General features: G+C 43.2%; 1 protein-coding gene across 5 annotated transcripts in view; it reads left to right on the top strand.

The window, feature by feature from the left end:
• The first annotated feature begins 17,190 nt into the window (after positions 1-17,190).
• Positions 17,191-20,070, top strand: part of PDE5A (phosphodiesterase 5A) — a 147,312-nt gene continuing 144,432 nt past the window's right edge. For 2 of the 5 annotated variants that reach the window (XM_055588060.1, XM_055588059.1), the window contains exon 1: positions 17,191-17,901. In XM_055588060.1, the coding sequence (XP_055444035.1) occupies positions 17,780-17,901 (122 nt within the window). In that variant the 5' untranslated portion in view covers positions 17,191-17,779. Of the gene's footprint in view, positions 17,902-18,267; positions 18,462-18,710; positions 19,332-20,070 lie in introns of those variants that run through there. The other 3 variants (XM_055588055.1, XM_055588058.1, XM_055588056.1) reach the window with 3 other exon arrangements.

Raw genomic sequence — 20,070 nt, 5'->3', positions numbered from 1 at the left:
ATAACACTCTCAAACTAGGTGATTCAGGAGAATTTAGTTAGGGGACTTTACTTTGAAAGGTGGACAAGATTTTTAAAAGCCCATAACAAAAGATAGTACAGTGCATGATGGCGGGGAGTCATTCCCTCCTGCAGGCTGTAAAGCGAGAGTGGTTCTATGGAGAGGCTGTCTTGAAGAGTCTTTGGCAAAGGGACATAGTCTATCAGGGCTCACCCAGCTAGGAGGTTACCAGGTGTTTGGTTGTTTATTGCTGTGAAACGATAATCACATACTGTGCTCACAGTTTTGTGGGTCACTAGTTCTGGCAGGGCACAGCAGGGATGTAAGATTATTCTTGCTTCACAAAATCCTGGAGCCTCGGCTGGGGTGATTGGAGCAGCTGGAGCTGTCTGAGCCAACACAACAGGGGTCATATATATCTGGGGCCTCAGTAAAGCCGTTGGCTGGCTCCTTTGGTTCTTCTTCACGAGATATCTGCTGGGACTGCCGTGTCCTCCAAGACCTTGTCCTCACTCACATATCTGCCTCAGAGGGCTGGAACGGCTAGCGGGTGGCCAGCATCACTCTCTCCATGCTCTCTCCCTGTGGGTCCTTCCAGCAGGGAAGTCTCAGTGTAATTGACCTCTTACTTACAAGACAGCTCAGAACTCCAAGAGTGAGTTCTCCAAGAGACTGAGGCAGCGGGGTCTGTAAGTCTGCTTGTGATGATCTAGCCTCAGAAGCCTCAAAATGTCACTTCTACTGCATTCAGTTGTTCAAGCAAGTTACTTAGGCCAGTCCTGATTACAGGGGAGATAGGAATTAGACTTCACCCTTCAACGGCAAAAAGAAAAAAAAAAAAAATGGCATCATGTTTAGTTTACCATAGCAGGTTTCTTAAAGATTCTGAGCTCATTTTCCTCCTGGCCTGCCATCTCTTGCTGATCCTCCCTATTAACCAAGACAACCAAAGGCCAGAGGGCAAAGGAACTTGTTATTTTTAATCCTGCTAAAATTTAATAAAATGAGAAACTTTACAAATCTATATTATTATACTTTTATAATCACATATTATATATTATATTGGTTAATATGTTTTTATATTCATATTTTTAAATTGAACAATAGTTGATTTACAATGTATTCATTTCAGGTGTACAGTAAAAAGTGATTCAGTTCATATATATACACATATATATTCTTTTTCAGATTCTTTTGCCTTATAGGTTATTACAAAATATTGAATATAGTTCCCTGTGCCATACAGTAGGACCTTGTTGGTTATTTATGTTATATACAGCAGTGTATCTGTACTAATCCCAAACTCCTAATTTATCTCTCCCTCCCCATTTCCCCTTTGGAAACTATGAATTTGTTTTCTATGTCTGTCAGTCTCTCTTTTGTAAATAAGTTCAGTTTTATCACTTTTTTAGACTCCAGATATATATGACATCATATGATATTTGTCTTTCTCTGTCTGACTGACTTCACTTAGTATGAAAATCTCTAGGTCCATCCATGTTGCTGCCAATTTCATTCTTTTTATGGCTGAGTAGTATTCCATTGTATAAGTATACCACATCTTCTTTATCCATTCAAATGTCAATGGATATTTGGGTTGCTTCCATGTATTGGCTATTGTAAGGAGTGCTGCAGTGAACATTGGAGTGTATGCATCTTTTTGAATTATAGTTTTCTCTGGATTTATGTCCAGGAGTGGAATTGCAGGATCATATGATCAGCCCTGGGATTTCTTTGGAAGGAATGATGCTCAAGCTGAAACTCCAGTACTTTGGCCACCTTGTGCAAAGAGTTGACTCATTGGAAAAGACTCTGCTGCTGGAAGGGATTGGGGGCAGGAGGAGAAGGGGACAACAGAGGATGAGATGGCTGGATGGCATCACTGACTCGATGGACGTGAGTCTGAGTGAACTCCGGGAGTTGGTGATGGACAGGGAGGCCTGGTGTGCTGCGATTCATGGGGTTGCGAAGAGTCGGACACGACTGAGCGACTGAACTGAACTGAATTGATGGTAACTTTATTTTTAGTTTTTTCAGGAAATTCCATACTGTCCTTCATACTGGCTGCACCAATTTACATTCCTACCAACAGTGTAGGAGGGTTCCTTTTTCTCCACACTGTCTCCAGTATTTATTATTTGTAGACTTTTTGATGACGGTCATTCTGACCAGTGTGAGGTAATATACCTCATTGTAGGTCTGATTTGCGTTTCTCTAACAATTAGCAATGTTGAGCATATTTTCATGTGCCTGTTGCCCATCTGTATGTCTTATTTGGAGAAATGTCTATATAGATATTCTGCCCATTTTTTATTGTGTTGTCCTTTTTTTTTATATATTGAGCCATTTATATATGTTTGATATTAATCCTTTATTGATTATATTGTTTGCAAATATTTTCTCCCATTCTTTAGGTTATCTTTTCATTTTGTTCATGGTTTCATTTACTGTGAAAAAGCTTTTAAGTTAAATTAGGTCCCATTTGTTTATTTTTGTTTTTATTTCCATTCCTCTAGGAGATGGTTCCAAAAAGATATTGTTGAAATTTATGTCAGTGTCCTGCCTGAGTTTTCCGGAGTTTTATAGTATCTGGTCTTATATTTAGATCTTTGATCCACTTTGAATTTAACTTTGTACATGGTGTTAGAGAATGTTCTGATTTTGTTCTTTGACACGTAGCTGTCCAGTTTTCCCAGCATCACTTATTGAAGAGCTGTCTTTTCTCCACTGTATATATTCTTGCCTCCAAAGGAACTTGTTTATACAGTCCTTATAAGCCAGCCCTCTGGGGAACAGAAGAGCTAGAGGAACAAACGGAAGATACCCAGTGCCTCTCCTAATCTTCAAATATTTATTTTAGGACTTCCAAACACTGTGCTATGGTTATACAGGAGAACATAGGAAACACCAAGAGGAGGGAACCATATAAGCCCTTCATTACCTACATCTGTATTTCCTATTGTTGTACCTTTCATTCTTAATCTGTGTTCATATCCAACAGTGTTCTTTGGTTTGGGCTAGAATTTCATCACCTACACATCCTCAATTTCTGGTAGTCTATTTCCCACCTACAGGAAAAAATAGACTTACTTCCAGTTGGAATCCCACCATTGGGATATCTTTACAGATTATCCTTACACAGGGCCACTGGCCACATGTTAGTCTGTTGTGCTTGCATACTGAAACTCGGGGTACAGCGCACTTGCACCCCCAGGGGTCCAGCAACGTCAGGCACCGTGTCCTCTACCACCATGAAGCTCTGTTTAAAAAAATGATGGAGGGTAGGGAATGGTAGAGTATCAGGTGAAGGCCCTGGAAACCATACCCTACATCCTTTTCTTTTTGGTTTGTCTCCAGAATCAAATAGTTAATACCTTTTTCAGCAAAGGCTAGTAAAGTAGCATTTTCCTTCTATAGCTTCCAGAATTTTTTGCTGTCCAGTAATTTTAAAACATCTCACAGTTTCATTTTAAACTGTTTCTTCACAGTTTTCCAGATTCTCCAAATCAGAGTCTTTTTTCTCTAGAATTATCCACATAATTCTAGTGACAGGTGACATAGGCACATTCATATCTTGACAGGATGTCTGACCTTTCTTGTCCTGGGATTAGGTGATTCTGAAGAATGGGTGGTAGGGATATTCTTATAAGTCATTCCTACATCAGGGCAGCTAGCAAAAACTCAACAATAAAAAGGAAAGGACAGAAAAAGAAAAACAAACATAATATCGATTATATGTAGAATCTAGAAAGATGATACAGAAGAACTTATTCGCAAAGCAGAAATAGAGACACAGATGTAGAGAACAAATGTATGGACACCAGGCTTGGGGAGTGAGAGGGTGGGATGAGCTGGGATCGCCATATCACACTACTATGTATAAAACAGATAAATAATGAATGAGGACCTACTGTATAGCACAGGGAACTCGACTCAGTACTCGGTGGTGACCTAGATGGGAAGGAAATCCCCAAAAGAGGGGATATATGTATACAAATAGCTGACTCACTCTGCCGTACAGCAGAGACTAACACAATATTGTAAAGCAGCTATTTGTTGCTGTTGTTTAGTTGCTCAGTCATGTCCAACTCCTTGCGACCCTGCCGTGGGCTGCAGCACGCCAGACTTCCCTGTCCTTCACTATTTCCCAGAGTTTGCTCAACTAACTATACTCCAATACAAATTAATTGTTTCAAAAATGAACTGACTTTGAACCACATAAAGATATCCCCCTTAAACCAGACTAAATGTATTCCTAACTCAACTTCCTCTTAGCTGAATCCCCCAAATGCCTTCAGTCACTCCAGTGATCTTACTGAAGAGTCTGAGGAGGCAATGTTGGGTGGAAACAGTCATTCGCTCAATGTCAGCAGTTAAGTAGTTGCAACAATGTGACCACATTGCTAGGACTCACTCAGACTCAGAAGGTGTCCTGTAAGTGAACGATGCGGTATGCTTCCATAACTTTGAGGTGAAACCACCTCTGCCCTTTCGGCAGATGAATTTTCCTCAGGAGGAGCCCAGTGCTCTTCTCTGCCTCTGTACCTAGATCAGGGGCATCCTGACTCAGCTTGCCACAGTCTCCACCAACCCCCGCCACCCCCGGCTGCCTCCCAGGGCTAAATCTCAGGTGATTAAGAGAATGGCATTGAAACATGTAAAATATCATATATGAAACGAGTTGCCAGTCCAGGTTCGATGCACGATACTGGATGCTTAGGGCTGGTGCACTGGGACGACCCAGAGGGATGGAATGGGGAGGGAGGAGGGAGGAGGGTTCAGGATGGGGAACACATGTATACTTGTGGCGGATTCATTTTGATATTTGGCAAAACTAATACAATTATGTAAAGTTTAAAAAAAAAAAAGATATGCATTTTAGTTCATCTCTTCCAGAAGTTCCAAGTTCCTTATGCAAATTAATCTAACTCCATCCTAGGAATCTTTCTTTGCTCAAGGGGTCCCAGGTTCCCCCTTCAGGGGAAACCTTCCTATACCACTTGTACATAACTACAGGCAATACTCCATGCGATTTTTAGCAGATCTGATTCAAAGAAACTGTCTGCCCTCTTTCTCACAGGTTGGAAGTGCTCACTTAATTTTTAATTTTCCCCCTCAAAGGATACCTACAGGTACTGTCTGCCTCAAGAGGCACCCTGTTATTTTTTATCATCAACTACAACAAAAAAATACATGAACATATATCTATCAATCACATACTATATGACATTTTAGGTTATGATGTGGAACATACACAATTTACTGTTCTCAAGGATCCTGTAATCTGGTATTCAATACTTTACTTAAAATTAAAGACCCAGGATGTGCCAGATAGTATTGTGGGACCTGATGACCCAGTGGTGAACGAAGCAAACTCAACCTTATGAAGCTTACAGACATCAGGAATAAAAAAACAAACAAACAAACAAACAAAAAAACCAAGTAGTAAATATAGAATATAATGTCCAGAGTGGACAAACGCCTCAAGAAAGTCACAGCTCTGTTTGGCAGCTCTGATTGTGTGTCTTATTTGCTTACTCAGAAGACCCTTCTGAGATGGTCCTTTAAGATGATCCTTAAAGATCCACATTAAGTGAGAGGTTGAGGTAGATTCAATGCAACTATTTGGATTTTTCCAAGGCAGAGAGGGCAGGTGTGAGAGCAAAAATTTGAAAGTTTTTATAAAATCTTAATAGCAATGAAAATTGTTAATGAGTCACAAGAACAGTAAATAAGACGTCAGAAACATTATTCATTCATTCGTTCATTCTATAAATGATTACTGAGCCCTATTATGTTCCCTGGAGGAGGAAATGGCAACCCACTCCAGTGTTCTTCCAGGATAATCCCATGGACAGAGGAGCCTGGCTACAGTTCATGGGGTCGCAAAGAGTCAGACACAACTGAACAACTGAGCACATGATGTTCCTAGGGATACAAATATGAACACAGGGTCCTGGAGGGTGTAACTAAGATTGGTATGACTAAGACACAGTACCTGTAAATAAATTTCAAATAAAGGGTAAAAATACAGTGCAATGGCTGAGCAGGTGTTATGAGATTTCTTATGAGGTATACATAAATAAACCTTGTGTGGGAAGTGGGGCCCTTAGAGGGCCTGAGAGTGTTGAGCTTCCTGGAGCACTAAATGTCTAAAATAAATCCAGAGGAAATAGTAGGAATTAGCCAGAAGCAAAAGAGAACAAATTTCAGCCTCATGCAAAATCCTAGGAACATGAGAATATGCTACATTTAAAGAAATGAGGCATTGAGTTTCTGCAGTAAACCAACTTCAGATCACAAATAGCTTTCTATGTCCTACTGAGAAGATTATCCTCTACCAGAGGATAATGGGGAGACATTGACATGTTTTAAGAGGGAAGTGACTCCATCAGGCTAACACTTCAGAAAGATCACTCTGCCTGTAGCATGGAGAAGGCATGGCTTCAAGGATTGAAGACAGGAAGTGGGTTGGAGAAAAAGATTTAAGAGTCATGATGAAAGATCAGTCTTGAGGACTCCATGACTGCTTGGAAAAAGAGAAAATTACAAATGAATTATTTACACAAAAAAGGTGACTTCAGAGAATGGATTTGGAGTCAGTTTTGAATGATGTGCTGGATCTGAATTGATGTGTTGAGAGTTTAACAGAAAGGAGAGGTCTAGAAATCCCTTCATGGAGTTATTCTCTAGGTGAGAACTGTTTAACTGTGTGCTGGGCACTCTGACTACTATGGTGTATTTATTATATCACTTAATAGAACAAGTCTATGTGAACCATTGTTACTCTTGTTACAAATAAAGGATCTGAGGTGTTGGGCAGTCACATAGCTGACAAACAGGATAATCAGATCAGATCAGTTGCTCAGTTGTGTCCGACTCTTTGCGACCCCATGAATTGCAGCACGCCAGACATCCCTGCTCATCACCAACTCCCGGAGTTCACTGAGACTCACATCCATTGAGTCAGTGATGCCATCCAGCCATCTCATCCTCTGTCGTCCCCTTCTCCTCTTGCCCCCAATCCCTCCCAGCATCAAAGTCTTTTCCAATGAGTCAATTCTTCGCATGAGGTGGCCAAAGTACTGGAGTTTCAGCTTGAGCATCATTCCTTCCAAAGAAATCCCAGGGCTGATCTCCTTCAGAATGGACTGGTTGGATCTCCTTGCAGTCCAAGGGACTCTCAAGAGTCTTCTCTAACACTTCTAATCTAGACTATAAAAATCAGCCTCATAAACTTGTAACCATTTTACAAAAAAAAAAAAAAAAAAAAAAAACCCTCGTATTTCCCAACGGACCATAGGTGAAGTAACTTTGGGCTCTTTAAAATATACCAAAAAAAAAAAAAAAAATCACTCTCAGCATGAAATCTACAAACCAAAATATTGTCACTACTGAAGAGATGCAAAAAGTCAAATGCAGACTCTGAAAGCAATTCAAAGAGAAATTTCCCAAAATGTTTCAAGCAATGGCAACACAGTTTATAAAAACATAAGGCTTTCCAAGGTAACTATGGCAAAGAGACAATAACTTACATTGATCAATTCTAGAGTTTTAAGACATTATAGAAATGTTTTTCAAGTTCTCAGACTAGTATTGCACAATACTTCCAATATATGCACCACCTCAGTGATTCCACTGACGGAGAAGAATGAAAACAAATGAACTGAAGGAATCAGGCAGGGCCTGTTCCATAGAGCAGTTCCTTCTTTCAACTGATTTATTGATTGCTGTTCTTGGAAGTGCCATTATTTAAAGACAACGTTTTATGTAAGCATAGCTGGAATTTTATCCTGGAACTTCCAGACTAGAATGTTGTACATTACCTACTTTCAACATATTGTTCATTTCCCTATAAGAAGTGAATGGGAAAATTGAGTCACTGTGAAAAGAATGAACTTCTGGCTTCATCTCCATACAGCCTTTGTTTATTTAAAACGTGTATTATTTTCAAGGCATGTAGCAAAGTTGAATGAAGAATTTTGCATAGGTGTCCCTAATACTTTGGGTCTTTTTTGAGTTTTAGTTGATTTTATTAAATTATAAAATGTTGACTTTTGTTTTCAGAGTTGAGTCAAACAAGTTTTCCAAAAGCTACTCTTAAGAGATGAAAATTATCTCTGGTCATGAGGTTCTTTTTTTTTTTTTTTTCTGTGGCATTATAATTATATCACACTTTCCTTACGTATTTGGAAAAAGGCAGGCTTCATAATTGGAGAAGGAAATGGCAACCCACTCCAGTGTTCTTGCCTGGAGAATGCCAGGGACGGGGGAGCCTGGTGGGCTGCCGTCTATGGGGTCGCACAGAGTCGGACACGACTGAAGTGACTTAGCAGCAGCAGCAGCAGGTTTCATAATGATGTCTATGCAGTCATCTGAGATGTTTTAAATGAGACTGAGCATCACCTAAAAAAATTTTAGTCTGTAACTTACAAAGAAAAGACAAATGATTCTCTAGGCTGGAATCAAGATCAACAAAACTATATCTCTTGGTTTACATTTAAACATACACATTTTTGTTCCTTTAACCTTTAAAGAGTCTATTTTTAAATGACCTACTTTTAAACTGGTTTTTAGTTAAGTGTGTCACACCCAGATGCAGTTGACTTTTAAAAGTGTTTCACTCCTTGCTATTTCTTTCTAAACTAATTATTTTATTTTTAGCCATTCTGACTAGCACAAGATATTTTCTCTAGAGAATGAAATCTTTTCTTTAACAGGAAAGTGGATGAAAGGAGCATAGGTTTGTTCTGGGTATAGGTGTTTTAGGTTATTTCATGTTTCTGTGAATGGTGCATATTATACTGATCAATTAAAACACCACCATTCGTCTGTTTAATATCTTCTGCAGATGCAGGTGAAAGGGTAGTGAGAAGCCTCAGGAGTTCCTGAGGTTGATCTGCCCTGAGACAGGACTTCAAAGCGTTACCAACAGATGGTTGTCCACCTCATTTGTAAAAGTTGCTAGGGGGAAATTCCACAGTTGTTTTTCATCCTGAATCCATCTGTGCTGCATCCCTTTGTCAGGAACGTGTGTCTAGTATCTGTCCAAAATCTCTCCTGTTTGAATGTAAGTCCATTTCCTTTCATTGTGACCTTCCTTGATGGGAAGAACAGCTGCTCGCCATGCACTGTGTAATGTCTCTTCACACGGATCAGCCTTTATATATCAAATAGAATTCTTGGCTGCTTCAAGAGACTTAGGTAAAAAACCCTATGTTTGATTTGGAGGGAAAATGCTGTGTACTGACTGAAATCATTGCACTGCACCATAACATGGTCTTATTATTCATAGGTTGGTTCTGTCTTTGAAATTGATAATTATGGTTTGATTTAAATTTATGCAGTTAAAATATTAAGCTGATCCCTACCGTGTGACACCTTGAAATATGTACTCCAATGCTCTCTGTAGAAAACTGCTAGATCACATGAGCCTAGTGCTGCTAAAAATAAAGGATGATCTTGTGACGAGTGATAAGACTTCCACAGACGACTAAAAGAAATAAACCTTTCCCAAAGATCAGTTGCTGACATATTTACATATATCCAATAAGCAAAAGTACTGCCATAGGCAGTATCAAAGTTGAGTGAAAATTTAAAGCTATTTAAAATTTTAAATCTTCCCAATTCTGGGTTGGGAAGATCCTCTGGAGAAGGAAATGGCAACACACTCCAGTACTCTTGCCTGGAAAATCCCATGGACGGAGGAGCATGGTAGGCTACGGTCCATGGGGTCGCCAAGTGTCGGACACGACTGAGAGACTTCACTTCACTTCAAAATTCTAAAAGATGAGGCTGTTAAGTGCGGCATTCAATATCTCAACAAATTTGAAGACTCAGCAGTGGCCACAGGACTGGAAAAAATAAGTTTTCATTCCAATCCCAATGGAACGCCTCTCCATTCCAAAAGAAGGGCAATGCCAAAGAATGTTCAAACTACCATATAATTACACTCATCTCACATGCTAGCAAGCTTATACTCAAAATCCTTCAAGCTAGGCTTCAGCAGTACATGAATCGAGAATCTCAAAATGTACAAGATGGATTTAGAAAAGGCCGAGGAACCAGAGATAAAATTCTCAACATTCATTGCATCATGGAGAAACCAAGGGAATTCCAGGAAAAACATGTATTTCTGCTTCATTGACTACACCAAAGCCTTTGACTGTGTGGATCACAGAAAACTGTGGAAAATTCCTAAAGAGATGGGAATACCAGACCACCTTACCTGCCTCCTGAGAAACTTGTATGCAGGTCAAGAAGCAACAGTTGGAACCAGACATGGACTGGTTCAAAATTAGGAAACGAGTATGACAAGACTGTATATTGTCACCCTGCTTATTTAACTTATATGCAGTTAAATAAGCATCATACAACTGCCAGGCTTGATGAATCACAAGCTGGAATCAAGATGGCTGGGAGAAGTATCAACAGCTTCAGATATGCAGATGATACTACCCTTATGACAGAAAGTGAAGAGGAACTAAAGAGCCTCTTGAAAATGGTGAAAGAGGAGAGTGAAAAAGCTGCCTTAAAACTCAACATTCAAAAAACTAAGACCATGGAATCCAGTTCCATCACTTCATAAAAGGGGAAATAAAAGGGGAAAAGTGGAAGCAATGACCGATTTTATTTTATTGGGCTCCAAAATCCATGTGGATAGTGACTGCAGCCGTGAAATTAAAAGACACTTGCTCCTTGGAAGGAAAGCTATGACAAACCTAGACAACATTTTACAAAGCAGAGACATCACTTTGCTGACAAAGGTCCGTATAGTCAAAACTGTTTTTTCCAGTAGTCATGCACAGATGTGAGAGCTGGACCATAAAGAAGGCTGAGTGCCAAAGAATTGATGCATTTGAATTGTGGTACTGGAGAAGACTCTTGAGAGTCCTATGGACTGCAAGGAAATCAAACCAATCAAACCAAGGAAATCAATCCTAAAGGAAATCAGTCCTGAATCTTCAATGGAAGTACTGACGCTGAAGCTGAAGCTCCAATACTTTGGCAACCTGATGCAAAAAGCTGACTCCTTGGAAAAGACCCTGATGCTGGGAAAGACTGAAGGCAAAAGGAGAAGGGGGCAGCAGAGGATGAGATGATTAGATAGCATCACTGACGCAATGGACAGGAATTTGAACAAAGTCTGGGAGAGAGTGGAGGACAGAAGAGCCTGGTGTGCTGCAGTCCACAGTCACAAAGACTTAATGACTGAACAAAAACAACTGACAAATACTGTTTAAAAAGCCCACATTTCTGTTTAAATTGACCCAACAAATAGCTACTGAACACATGTTATGTCCCAATCACTATACCTTATTCTATAATATTATTCTAGGTGGATTCTTGAGGTAGCCTCCATGATCCCTTCATCCTCTATTTACACCCTGGTATGGTCAAGGGCAAAACCTTAATTTGTTTCTTTCTACTAAAGAAAAAAATGTACAACCTAAAAGTTGAGAATTATATTTTATTCATTGGCCTTACTAAGGACTATAGCTAGGATGAAAAGTGAAAGTGTTAGTCACTCAGTTGTCCCCAACTCTTTATGACCCCATGGACTATAGTCCACCAGGCTCCTCTGTTCCTGGAATTCTCCAGGCAAGAATGCTGGAGTGGGTTGTCATTCCCTTCTCCAAGGGATCTTCCTGACCCAAGGATCGAACCTGTCTTCTGCTTTGCAGGCAGATTCTTTACCATCAGAGCCACTACAGAAGCCCGTAGCCTAGGACGCATCCTCTCAAATAGCTCTGAGGGACTATTCCAAGGAGATAAGGGAGGAGCCAGAGCATGAAAGAGTCTTTGCTGAAAAACAAAACAAAAACCATGTTGTCAAACATCAAAATATTACTGCTAATCATACACACACACAGCCATCTGAAATGAATGATTTTAGTGCTTTTCTGTGTATGGGAAGATGCTAGAGTCTGGGGTCATAGAAATTAGTCCTTTTAGATATGCATCTTAACTATCTAGACTAGTATCCTGTGTGTCTCCGTCCTATATTCTGCTCTGGGCACACGGTTGGGACAGCTGCAGTGGCTGAAGGCTTGATGGCAGGCAACATTCGCTGTTTACTGAAACGGCAGGCAACGTGTTCTTTTGCCCACACTTCCAACAAACAATATGGCAAAGGTATGCATGTGATGATGCGTCTGTGACAGTTTGGATGACATTATTAAAAACTGCCCTTCTTGTTGGAGGCTGTCTCCCTTGCTGGTTCTGAGGAAACAAGTGGCCACGTTGGAAAGCTCCATGTGGCAAGGCACTGAAAGTGGCTTTGAGAACCAGAGAGGGGCCTCCAGCCAGTGACCTGTAAAAGTTTCAACCAGCATCCAGCAAGGGAAAGAATTTCTCCGTTCTGTAATCCCAAGAAAGTTAATTCTGCCAACAGTCTGAGTAATCTTAGAAGAGGATCCTTCTCCAGTTGAGCCTCAGATGAGACTGTAGATCCGGCCAGCACCTTGATTCCCTTGTGAGACACCCCTGAGCAGAGTGCCCAGCTCAACCAACCTAGACTCCTAATTCACAGAAACAGAGATAATGAATGTGTGTTGCTTTAAGCCACTAATATTGTGGTAATATCATTCCATAGCAATGGATAACTACAGCTCAGTCTTTACCTTTCTTGACCTTAAAATCTTTGAAGCATGCAGGCTAGTTATTTTGCAGAATGTCTCTCAATCTAGGTATGTTTGTATGGAAATCAATCAATCTCATCCTCATGATTAGATTCACAATTTTGACAGTAATGACATAAATGTAATCTTGTATCCTTCTCAGTATGTTCTACTAAATGTGTATACTATTGGTTTGTCCCAATAAAAGCAGAGACATTACTTTGCCAACAAAGGTCCGTCTAGTCAAGGCTATGGTTTTTCCTGTGGTCATGTACGGATGTGAGAGTTGGACTGTGAAGAAGGCTGAGTGCTGAAGAATTGATGCTTTTGAACTGTGGTGTTGGAGAAGACTCTTGTGAGTCCCTTGGACTGCAAGGAGATCCAACCAGTCCATTCTGAAGGAGATCAGCCCTGGGATTTCTTTGGAAGGAATGATGCTAAAGCTGAAACTCCAGTACTTTGGCCACCTCATGCAAAGAGTTGACTCATTGGAAAAGATTCTGATGCTGGGAGGGATTGGGTACAGGAGGAGAAGGGGACGACAGAGGATGAGATGGCTGGATGGCATCACTGACTCGATGGACGTGAGTCTGGGTGAACTCCAGGAGTTGGTGAGGGACAGGGAGGCCTGGCGTGCTGCGATTCATGGGGTCGCAAAGAGTCGGACAGGACTGAGCGACTGATCTGATCTGATCTGATCTGAAGTGATAATGAATCACTTGGTTAGAGTCTCTTTGTTGTAAAGATACTATTTGCCCATGGTAACTAGTAAGAAACCTGCCAGGTGATACTTCAAGCTATGTAAATATCCCACCCATCATCACACTCTCATCAGTTAATTCTAATGACCATTAGTGATTTTTCTGGGCTTCCCTAGTGGCTCAGACAGTAAAAGAATCCGTCTGCTATAGAGAAAACCCAGGTTCAACGCCTAGGTCAAGAAGATCGCCTGGAGAAGGGAATGGCTACCCACTCCAGTATTCTTGCCTGGAGAATTCTATGGACAGAGGAGCCTGGTGGGCTATAGTCCATGGGGTCGCAAAGAGTCGGAGGTGGCTGAGTGACTAACAACTTATTTTCAATGATTTTGTAATTACATGATTCCTTTTATATTCATTTTGTTGACATTCTATTGTAAGGAACATTCCTTTCTCTTCTGTTTATTTGCTTATCTAGTTATTTATTTATATCAGTATGGAATCACAGTTTCTTATTTTAGTCAATGGTTTAAAATTTGTTACTATCAGTATATGTCAATATATATCAATACGTATTTTGATATTCTAATTGTTTCAGATTTGTATTATACTTTGGAAGTCCTCTGTTCTGATATGCTGGCATTATGTTTAAGTCTTTCTTATATTCTGTCAAAACAATATTTTCCAGGTATATTTTGCGCTTTCCCTGTCACAGACCTGGAATCTTCTACAAAAACTCTTGGTTTCTTTTAAAGTGAAGAAACATATTTTTAAGCCAAAATCTAGGACTAAGTGTACTCTGACACATGAATATCATTGCTTCTAGTATTTCTCAGTGACAGTGGGATATATATTGAAATAAGTTTAACAAAATACATGTAAGACATGTACACTAAAAACTTCAAGACACTGCTGGGAGAAATTTTAAAAGATTGAAGTAAATGGATAAATACATACATTAATAGATATAGGACTCAGTGTTATTAAGATGTTGGTTATGAAGATGTCTACTGCTTAGCATCTCATAAGGGTGCAATCAGTTTATTGGCTGGAATTGTGGTTGTGGTCTCATTTGAGGCGTGACTGGGGAAATATCTGCTTTTGAGCTCACTTTAGTTCTTAATCTTACAGTTATAATACCAAAAAATTAATTTTCTTGGTGGCTGGAGCTCCTTGTAGGCTATCAGCTGCAGGCTACCCACAGCTCTTAAAAGCTGCCTGCATTTCCTTGTCATGTGGGATTTCCCCACATCATGCACACACACACACACACACACACACACACACACATACATTTAATTTTTAACCTCCAATTCCATTTCAACATCACAATGTACCTTCTAGGCTTCCCCTTCAACAATGAGGGACCTAGATCCTATTATATGTGCTAATATATTTACTCAATTTTCTCAAGCTTAGAATATATGTTTGCTGTAAGAAAAAAGAAGACACTATGTAGTATTTGAAAAAAAAAAAAAAAAAACAAGGCAGGAAAGATGTCATGACTTTTATAATCTGTGTTCTCTTTTGGAAAAGGAATTTGATCATCCACGGTTTTATTTGTTTTTTCTAGTTGTATGAACAAAACCTTTAGCAACAGAAATGAGTAAAAGTCATACAGAACCTTGTAAGCCATGTTAGAGATTTGGGTTTTTTCCTAGTACAATGAGAATATAACAGGTTGGAGGGCTTGTCTGTTAGGTCATTGCATTTTTGTTGTTGTTGTTTTAAGTAGCATTTACCTCACTTTCCAAGTTATTTCCTCGTAATGTTTATTATTTACTCATCCTTCAACTTATTCTAAAACAAGATTTGATATGCATAGAGCAATCCATACCAATAAGTTAGAAAGAATGTATGTTAAAAAAAAAAAAATGGAGGAAACTGGGATAAAGAATAAAAGAAGCCGGAGAACAAGATGCCAGGGTGAGGCCAATTCAAAATAGTCTTAACTTTAAGTACTTTAAAGTTACAAGAGGTACTGTTCTGAGTTTTCTAGAGACTAGGACAGTTTGAAATGCCTCATCCCATCCCTTCACAGTAACCCCCACCCAACATCTATACCACACAGAATTGAGACGCACTGATGGGAGAGTCCAGGGATTGTTTTTCTTGCACAGTTTTTTTTAGATGCCTTCCTGGTTTCTGATAATTTAACCCTTTCAGGTTGGGAGAGAAAATGGACATTTGGATAATGCCTGTTTATTTAATCATGGTAGCCAACCAAAGCAAGCATTTTAAGCCAAAAATTCACTCCATCCTTAGTTGGAAGTAGAATTTTAAAATATAATTGACCTCCTGAGAGGAGAAATGCATGACCTTCCACAGAGAAAAATTGAGCACTGAGGAGATGGTCTTTAGGTCATGAGCGCTATAATCACTATCATAGTAAGAAATTAGAAGATCATCCTCATTTTAAAATCTGATATAACTTATCATGTATTAGTTCATACTCCTTGGCTTGCTTTTTACTGGTTTGTGGCTACTGGCATACAGCAGTGAAGTTTCAAAGAAACGGAAATGACAAAAGGACAATCATTTAATGAAGGAAGTATAAACCATTGCACTGGGGGACTGGAAGACATTTCTTAAAGTTCTCATATTATCTGTTTAATTACGTGTTTCTATGTAGTGAGTAATGTCTTACATTCTTGCCAAGAATATTTGGAAAGGAGTTTGTTAAAAGTATGTCAGCTAAATCACTTTTGGTATATCACTGCTAATGGTGTCGTTCACACGTTGTGAAACACACAGCTCCAGTTTAATTCTGCCAAGAAAATTATGTCATTGCAAAATACCATATTAAAACTGCAGGGAGATGGGGATGAGAATAAAGCAAGGGAAGACTCCCAATTCTTTTTTGTGAAGCATGATAGAAGTGAAGTGAAAGTCGCTCAGTCGTGTCTGACTCTTTGCAGCCCCGTAGACTATACACCGGAGAAGGCAAAGGCAACCCACTCCAGTACTCTTGCCTGGAAAAATCCCATGGGCGGAGGAGCCTGGTAGACTGCAGTCCATGGGGTCGCGAAGAGTGGGACACGACTGAGCGACTTCACGTTCACTTTTCACTTTCATGCATTGGAGAAGGAAATGGCGACCCACTCCAGTGTTCTTGCCTAGAGAATCCCAGGAACGGCGGAGCCGTCTCTGGGGTCGCACAGAGTCGGACACGACTGAAGCGACTTAGCAGCAGCAGCAGACTATACAGTCCAGGGAATTCTCCAGGCCAGAACACTGGAGTGGGTAGCCTCTCCTTTCTCCAGGGGAATATCCCAATCAGGGATCGAACCCAGGTCTCCCGCAGTTACAGGCAGTTTCTTTACCAGCTGAGCCACAAGGGAAGCCCTATCAAAGCATGATAAGGATAACGACAAAACAGGGTAGGAATACTGAGCCCTTTTAAATGGATACATTTTTCGTGGTATGTGTACTTTAACTCCAGTTCAATATAAATGAAGAATTAAAAACTGGGCTAACTGGCTGCTCTGCACGGTACCTGGGGACTGCCTGTAGATCAAGTTAACCTACTTGTATGGAGATTTGTGATTTCATACACAAACCATGGTGATTATTGTATCTCAATTTACCTTTATCTTTTTTCAGTTAGGAAAGGGGGCTTAATGCAAATTAAGCCTTTCTTGTGAAGGCAGTTAATTTATACTTACTATGGTTATTAACGTTAATCACAGGAATGGCTCTGTTAGAAGTTACCCACCAGGACTGTTAAATCTATTTTGGTGACTCACGTCCCAGATCTCGTCATCCCAGATGTGGTCCTTGGCTGGGGCGCCCTGAGCCTTTGCGCCGTCAGGGCTTCGTGGGAGGTGGGTCCCAGCTCCTCCCAGACCCACGCGCTGATCCGGCGGAAAGTGAGGCAGGACAGTCATTGTTCTCCCAGGCCCGGGGAAAAGAGCGCGGGCTACCAGCACCTCTCATTGTCGGGAGAAAATTTCCCCAGCTACAGCTCTCTGGGTTTGGGCTGGGTCTCCACAGCGTGACCTTTCCTTGCCTAGAGAGGGACGCTCAGCGAACACATCCACCGTCACCTTTGCGCGGTCCTCCGGAGCCGGCTTGGCATGCAGCGCACCCCAGCGGCCGTCCGGCCTCCTTTCTAGTCCTGGCCACTAGGCTTCCGGAGAGCTCGCCAGTCGCCGCCCCGGCCGCCCCGGAATCTAGAGACTAGAGAGACTTCCAGAGCCAGTCTCAGACAGACCTCGGGGAAGGCTCGGGGCTGCGGCACCCCCACCCCCCGCCCGCCGCACCTGGAAACGGTGAGGACCTGGAGAGGCGGGGCGCGGCAGGAGGCTGGCCCGGCGACTGAGCAGCTCCGCCGAAAGCCTGCCCGACTGAAGCAGGGCGAAGGGGGAGGGTCTCGAGGCGAGTTCTGCTCCTCCGAGGGAGGGACCCCAGCTGGAGTGGAAAACCAGCACCAGCTGACCACAGAGACACGCCGCGCTGATCATGGAGAGGGCCGGCCCCGGCTCCGCGCGGCCGCAACGGCAATGGGACCAGGACTCGGTCGAAGCGTGGCTGGACGATCACTGGGACTTTACCTTCTCTTACTTTGTTAGGAAAGGCACCAGGTAAGAAGAGGAGCCGCGGAAGCCCCGGCCGGGGCATGGAGCGTGACCTGGGGTTTATCTCTCTCCTCTATTGAATTTTCCCCTTCTTTAAGCATTAAACAGTCTCCACTCTCAGGCCCTTTGCTTTTAAAGTTGGGCCATGATCTTACGGTGTAGAGACCTCGACTTTTAAGGCGAGTGCAGTCGAAAAACCCAAGCGTCGGATCCGATCCAACTTGCTCACAAAAGTTCAAATACAAAAACGTATGTGCCGAACCCCCACCCCCACCCCCTCCACACGCCGGCAGACCTGGTATTCCCTGGGAGCAAGATTATTTCCATATATTTGCTCTCACGGGCCTTACTCTAGCCTCCTGGTTCCCCTAAATCTCCTTAGCGAAACCAAAACAGTGTTTGACCCCCTTCCCTGCAGCTCCGGAAGCACCATTTCCAACGCGGTCCCCGTGGCTCCGCTCCTCCCCCGTCCCCCTTTGCCTCGGCCCTGGCGGGGCGGGGAAGCCGGGGTAGGGACGAGACCTAGAAGCAGCCCAAAGGCAGCACCATGCCGGAACCTTCCCAGAGTGAGTGCTGTCGTCTTTTGCCCCCCTTCCAGTCCCCTGGTTGTCCCGCGCTCTTCCTTTCCTTCGCGTTGGCGCGCAAGGCGGCGGCGTGGAAGGCGCTCCGCGGAGGGGCTGGCGGCGCGCACACAAAGGACGGCGGAGAGCTGACCCCGGGGGGTGGCAGGTCCCGCGCGGCCCGAGGCGACCCCGGAGGCCAATCTTCCTGGTCCGGGGCCAAGCGCCGGGGCGGCTGCTGCGGAGGGTGGGGAGAAGGGAGCCTGTGCTTGGGGAGGAGGCTGCGCAGCGGACAGTCGAGGCGCGCGTGGGAAACGCCCGCGGGAGAATTGGAGAGGCATCCAGGCTGAAGCCGAGGGGCTAGGAGGGTGGAACGAAGAGTGGGAGGCGGGCGGGTGCCCGGAAGCCGGAGAGTTGATGCGAAGCCGCAGCGAGGGCGAGGCTGCTGCGCGCGGACTCCGGCTGACTCCCAGGCGCACTCCTTTGGAGAAGGGGCCCGGACTTCGCCGTCGCCGGCTCGGGGCAGCGGCCTTCGGGCAGCCGGAGCTGGCCGCCTCGGGCGGGAGGGAGGCGCGCGCGGGGCGGTGATGGTGGAGGAGCCGGCAGGGGCTGGCCGCCGGGCTCCCACCCGCCGGCGCACGGCCGCGGTCCGGCCTGGCGCTCCCCGCCAGGGGGCGGCGCGGCGCGGGGCGAGCGGGCGGCGGTGGGCGGCGGCGCGACGGCAGGGACCGTAGGGAAGCCGGCTTCGAGCGACCCGCTTCACCTGGGCGAGTCATCGCCCCCGACGCCTCCTGCAGTCCAGGGTCCGCCGAGGCCGCCTGGTGTGCACCTCCAACTTCCCACGTTTGCTATGTTGCCTTTTGGAGACAAAACAAGGTACTTCGTTCAGCACTGCCCCTGTCTTTCCCACTTCTCCCCGGGGGGCGCGGTGGGGCCGGGTGCTGTGCTGGGTGGTGGCACCCGGGTCACACTGGCTGGGAGATGCTTTATTGAAAATGCGTTCTTTGACATTTTTGTCTTCCTTTACATTCCTGCAGATGTAATATTTTTGAAATCTTAGTTGAGTCTTTTTAACTCCCGTTTCTCCCAGCGAACGTTCAGGGTTGCTATCGGTTTGATGACTTTGGGGGTTTTTAACAGGGGCGAAGGTTTTGGGACAAACCTTATCTCTTCTGTTTAATTACTCCGCCTTCCTTTTAAAATCCTCTTCTCCGTCGCTTTCGTCTTCTATCACAGTATTTAATCTGGAGTGACCAGAGGATAAACCCTGAATAAAAGTGGTTTCTTTCCGAAGGGCACTTTTCTGCGCGTTTGGGGTGAGCACCAAGACCGTCTAGGCCTGGAATGATCCATTGCTGGAGGCCAACAGTTTCTAGAGGTCGCCTCCTCCGAGGCCGTCTGTCCCCGGATTCCTTTCACCGTTTGCACACTTCCACCCTTAATGAATTACAGCGCATAAGAGACTGGACCGGAGAACTGGGCTGATCTTTTAAGTGTGTGGGGGGATGTTCTTTAGAGATGTGCCTTAGGCATATTATTAAGAACGAACGAAAGTATTTATTTAAAATTCAGCGTTGATATCCTTTTATTTGTTTTCTCTCCTCTCCCTTTAAAA

The sequence above is a fragment of the Bubalus kerabau genome, chromosome 7 (genome assembly GCF_029407905.1).
Source record: "Bubalus kerabau isolate K-KA32 ecotype Philippines breed swamp buffalo chromosome 7, PCC_UOA_SB_1v2, whole genome shotgun sequence".
Taxonomy (NCBI): Eukaryota; Metazoa; Chordata; class Mammalia; order Artiodactyla; family Bovidae; genus Bubalus; species Bubalus kerabau.
Note: the sequence above shows the minus strand (reverse complement) of the source record. Positions and strands in the feature narration are given on the sequence as shown.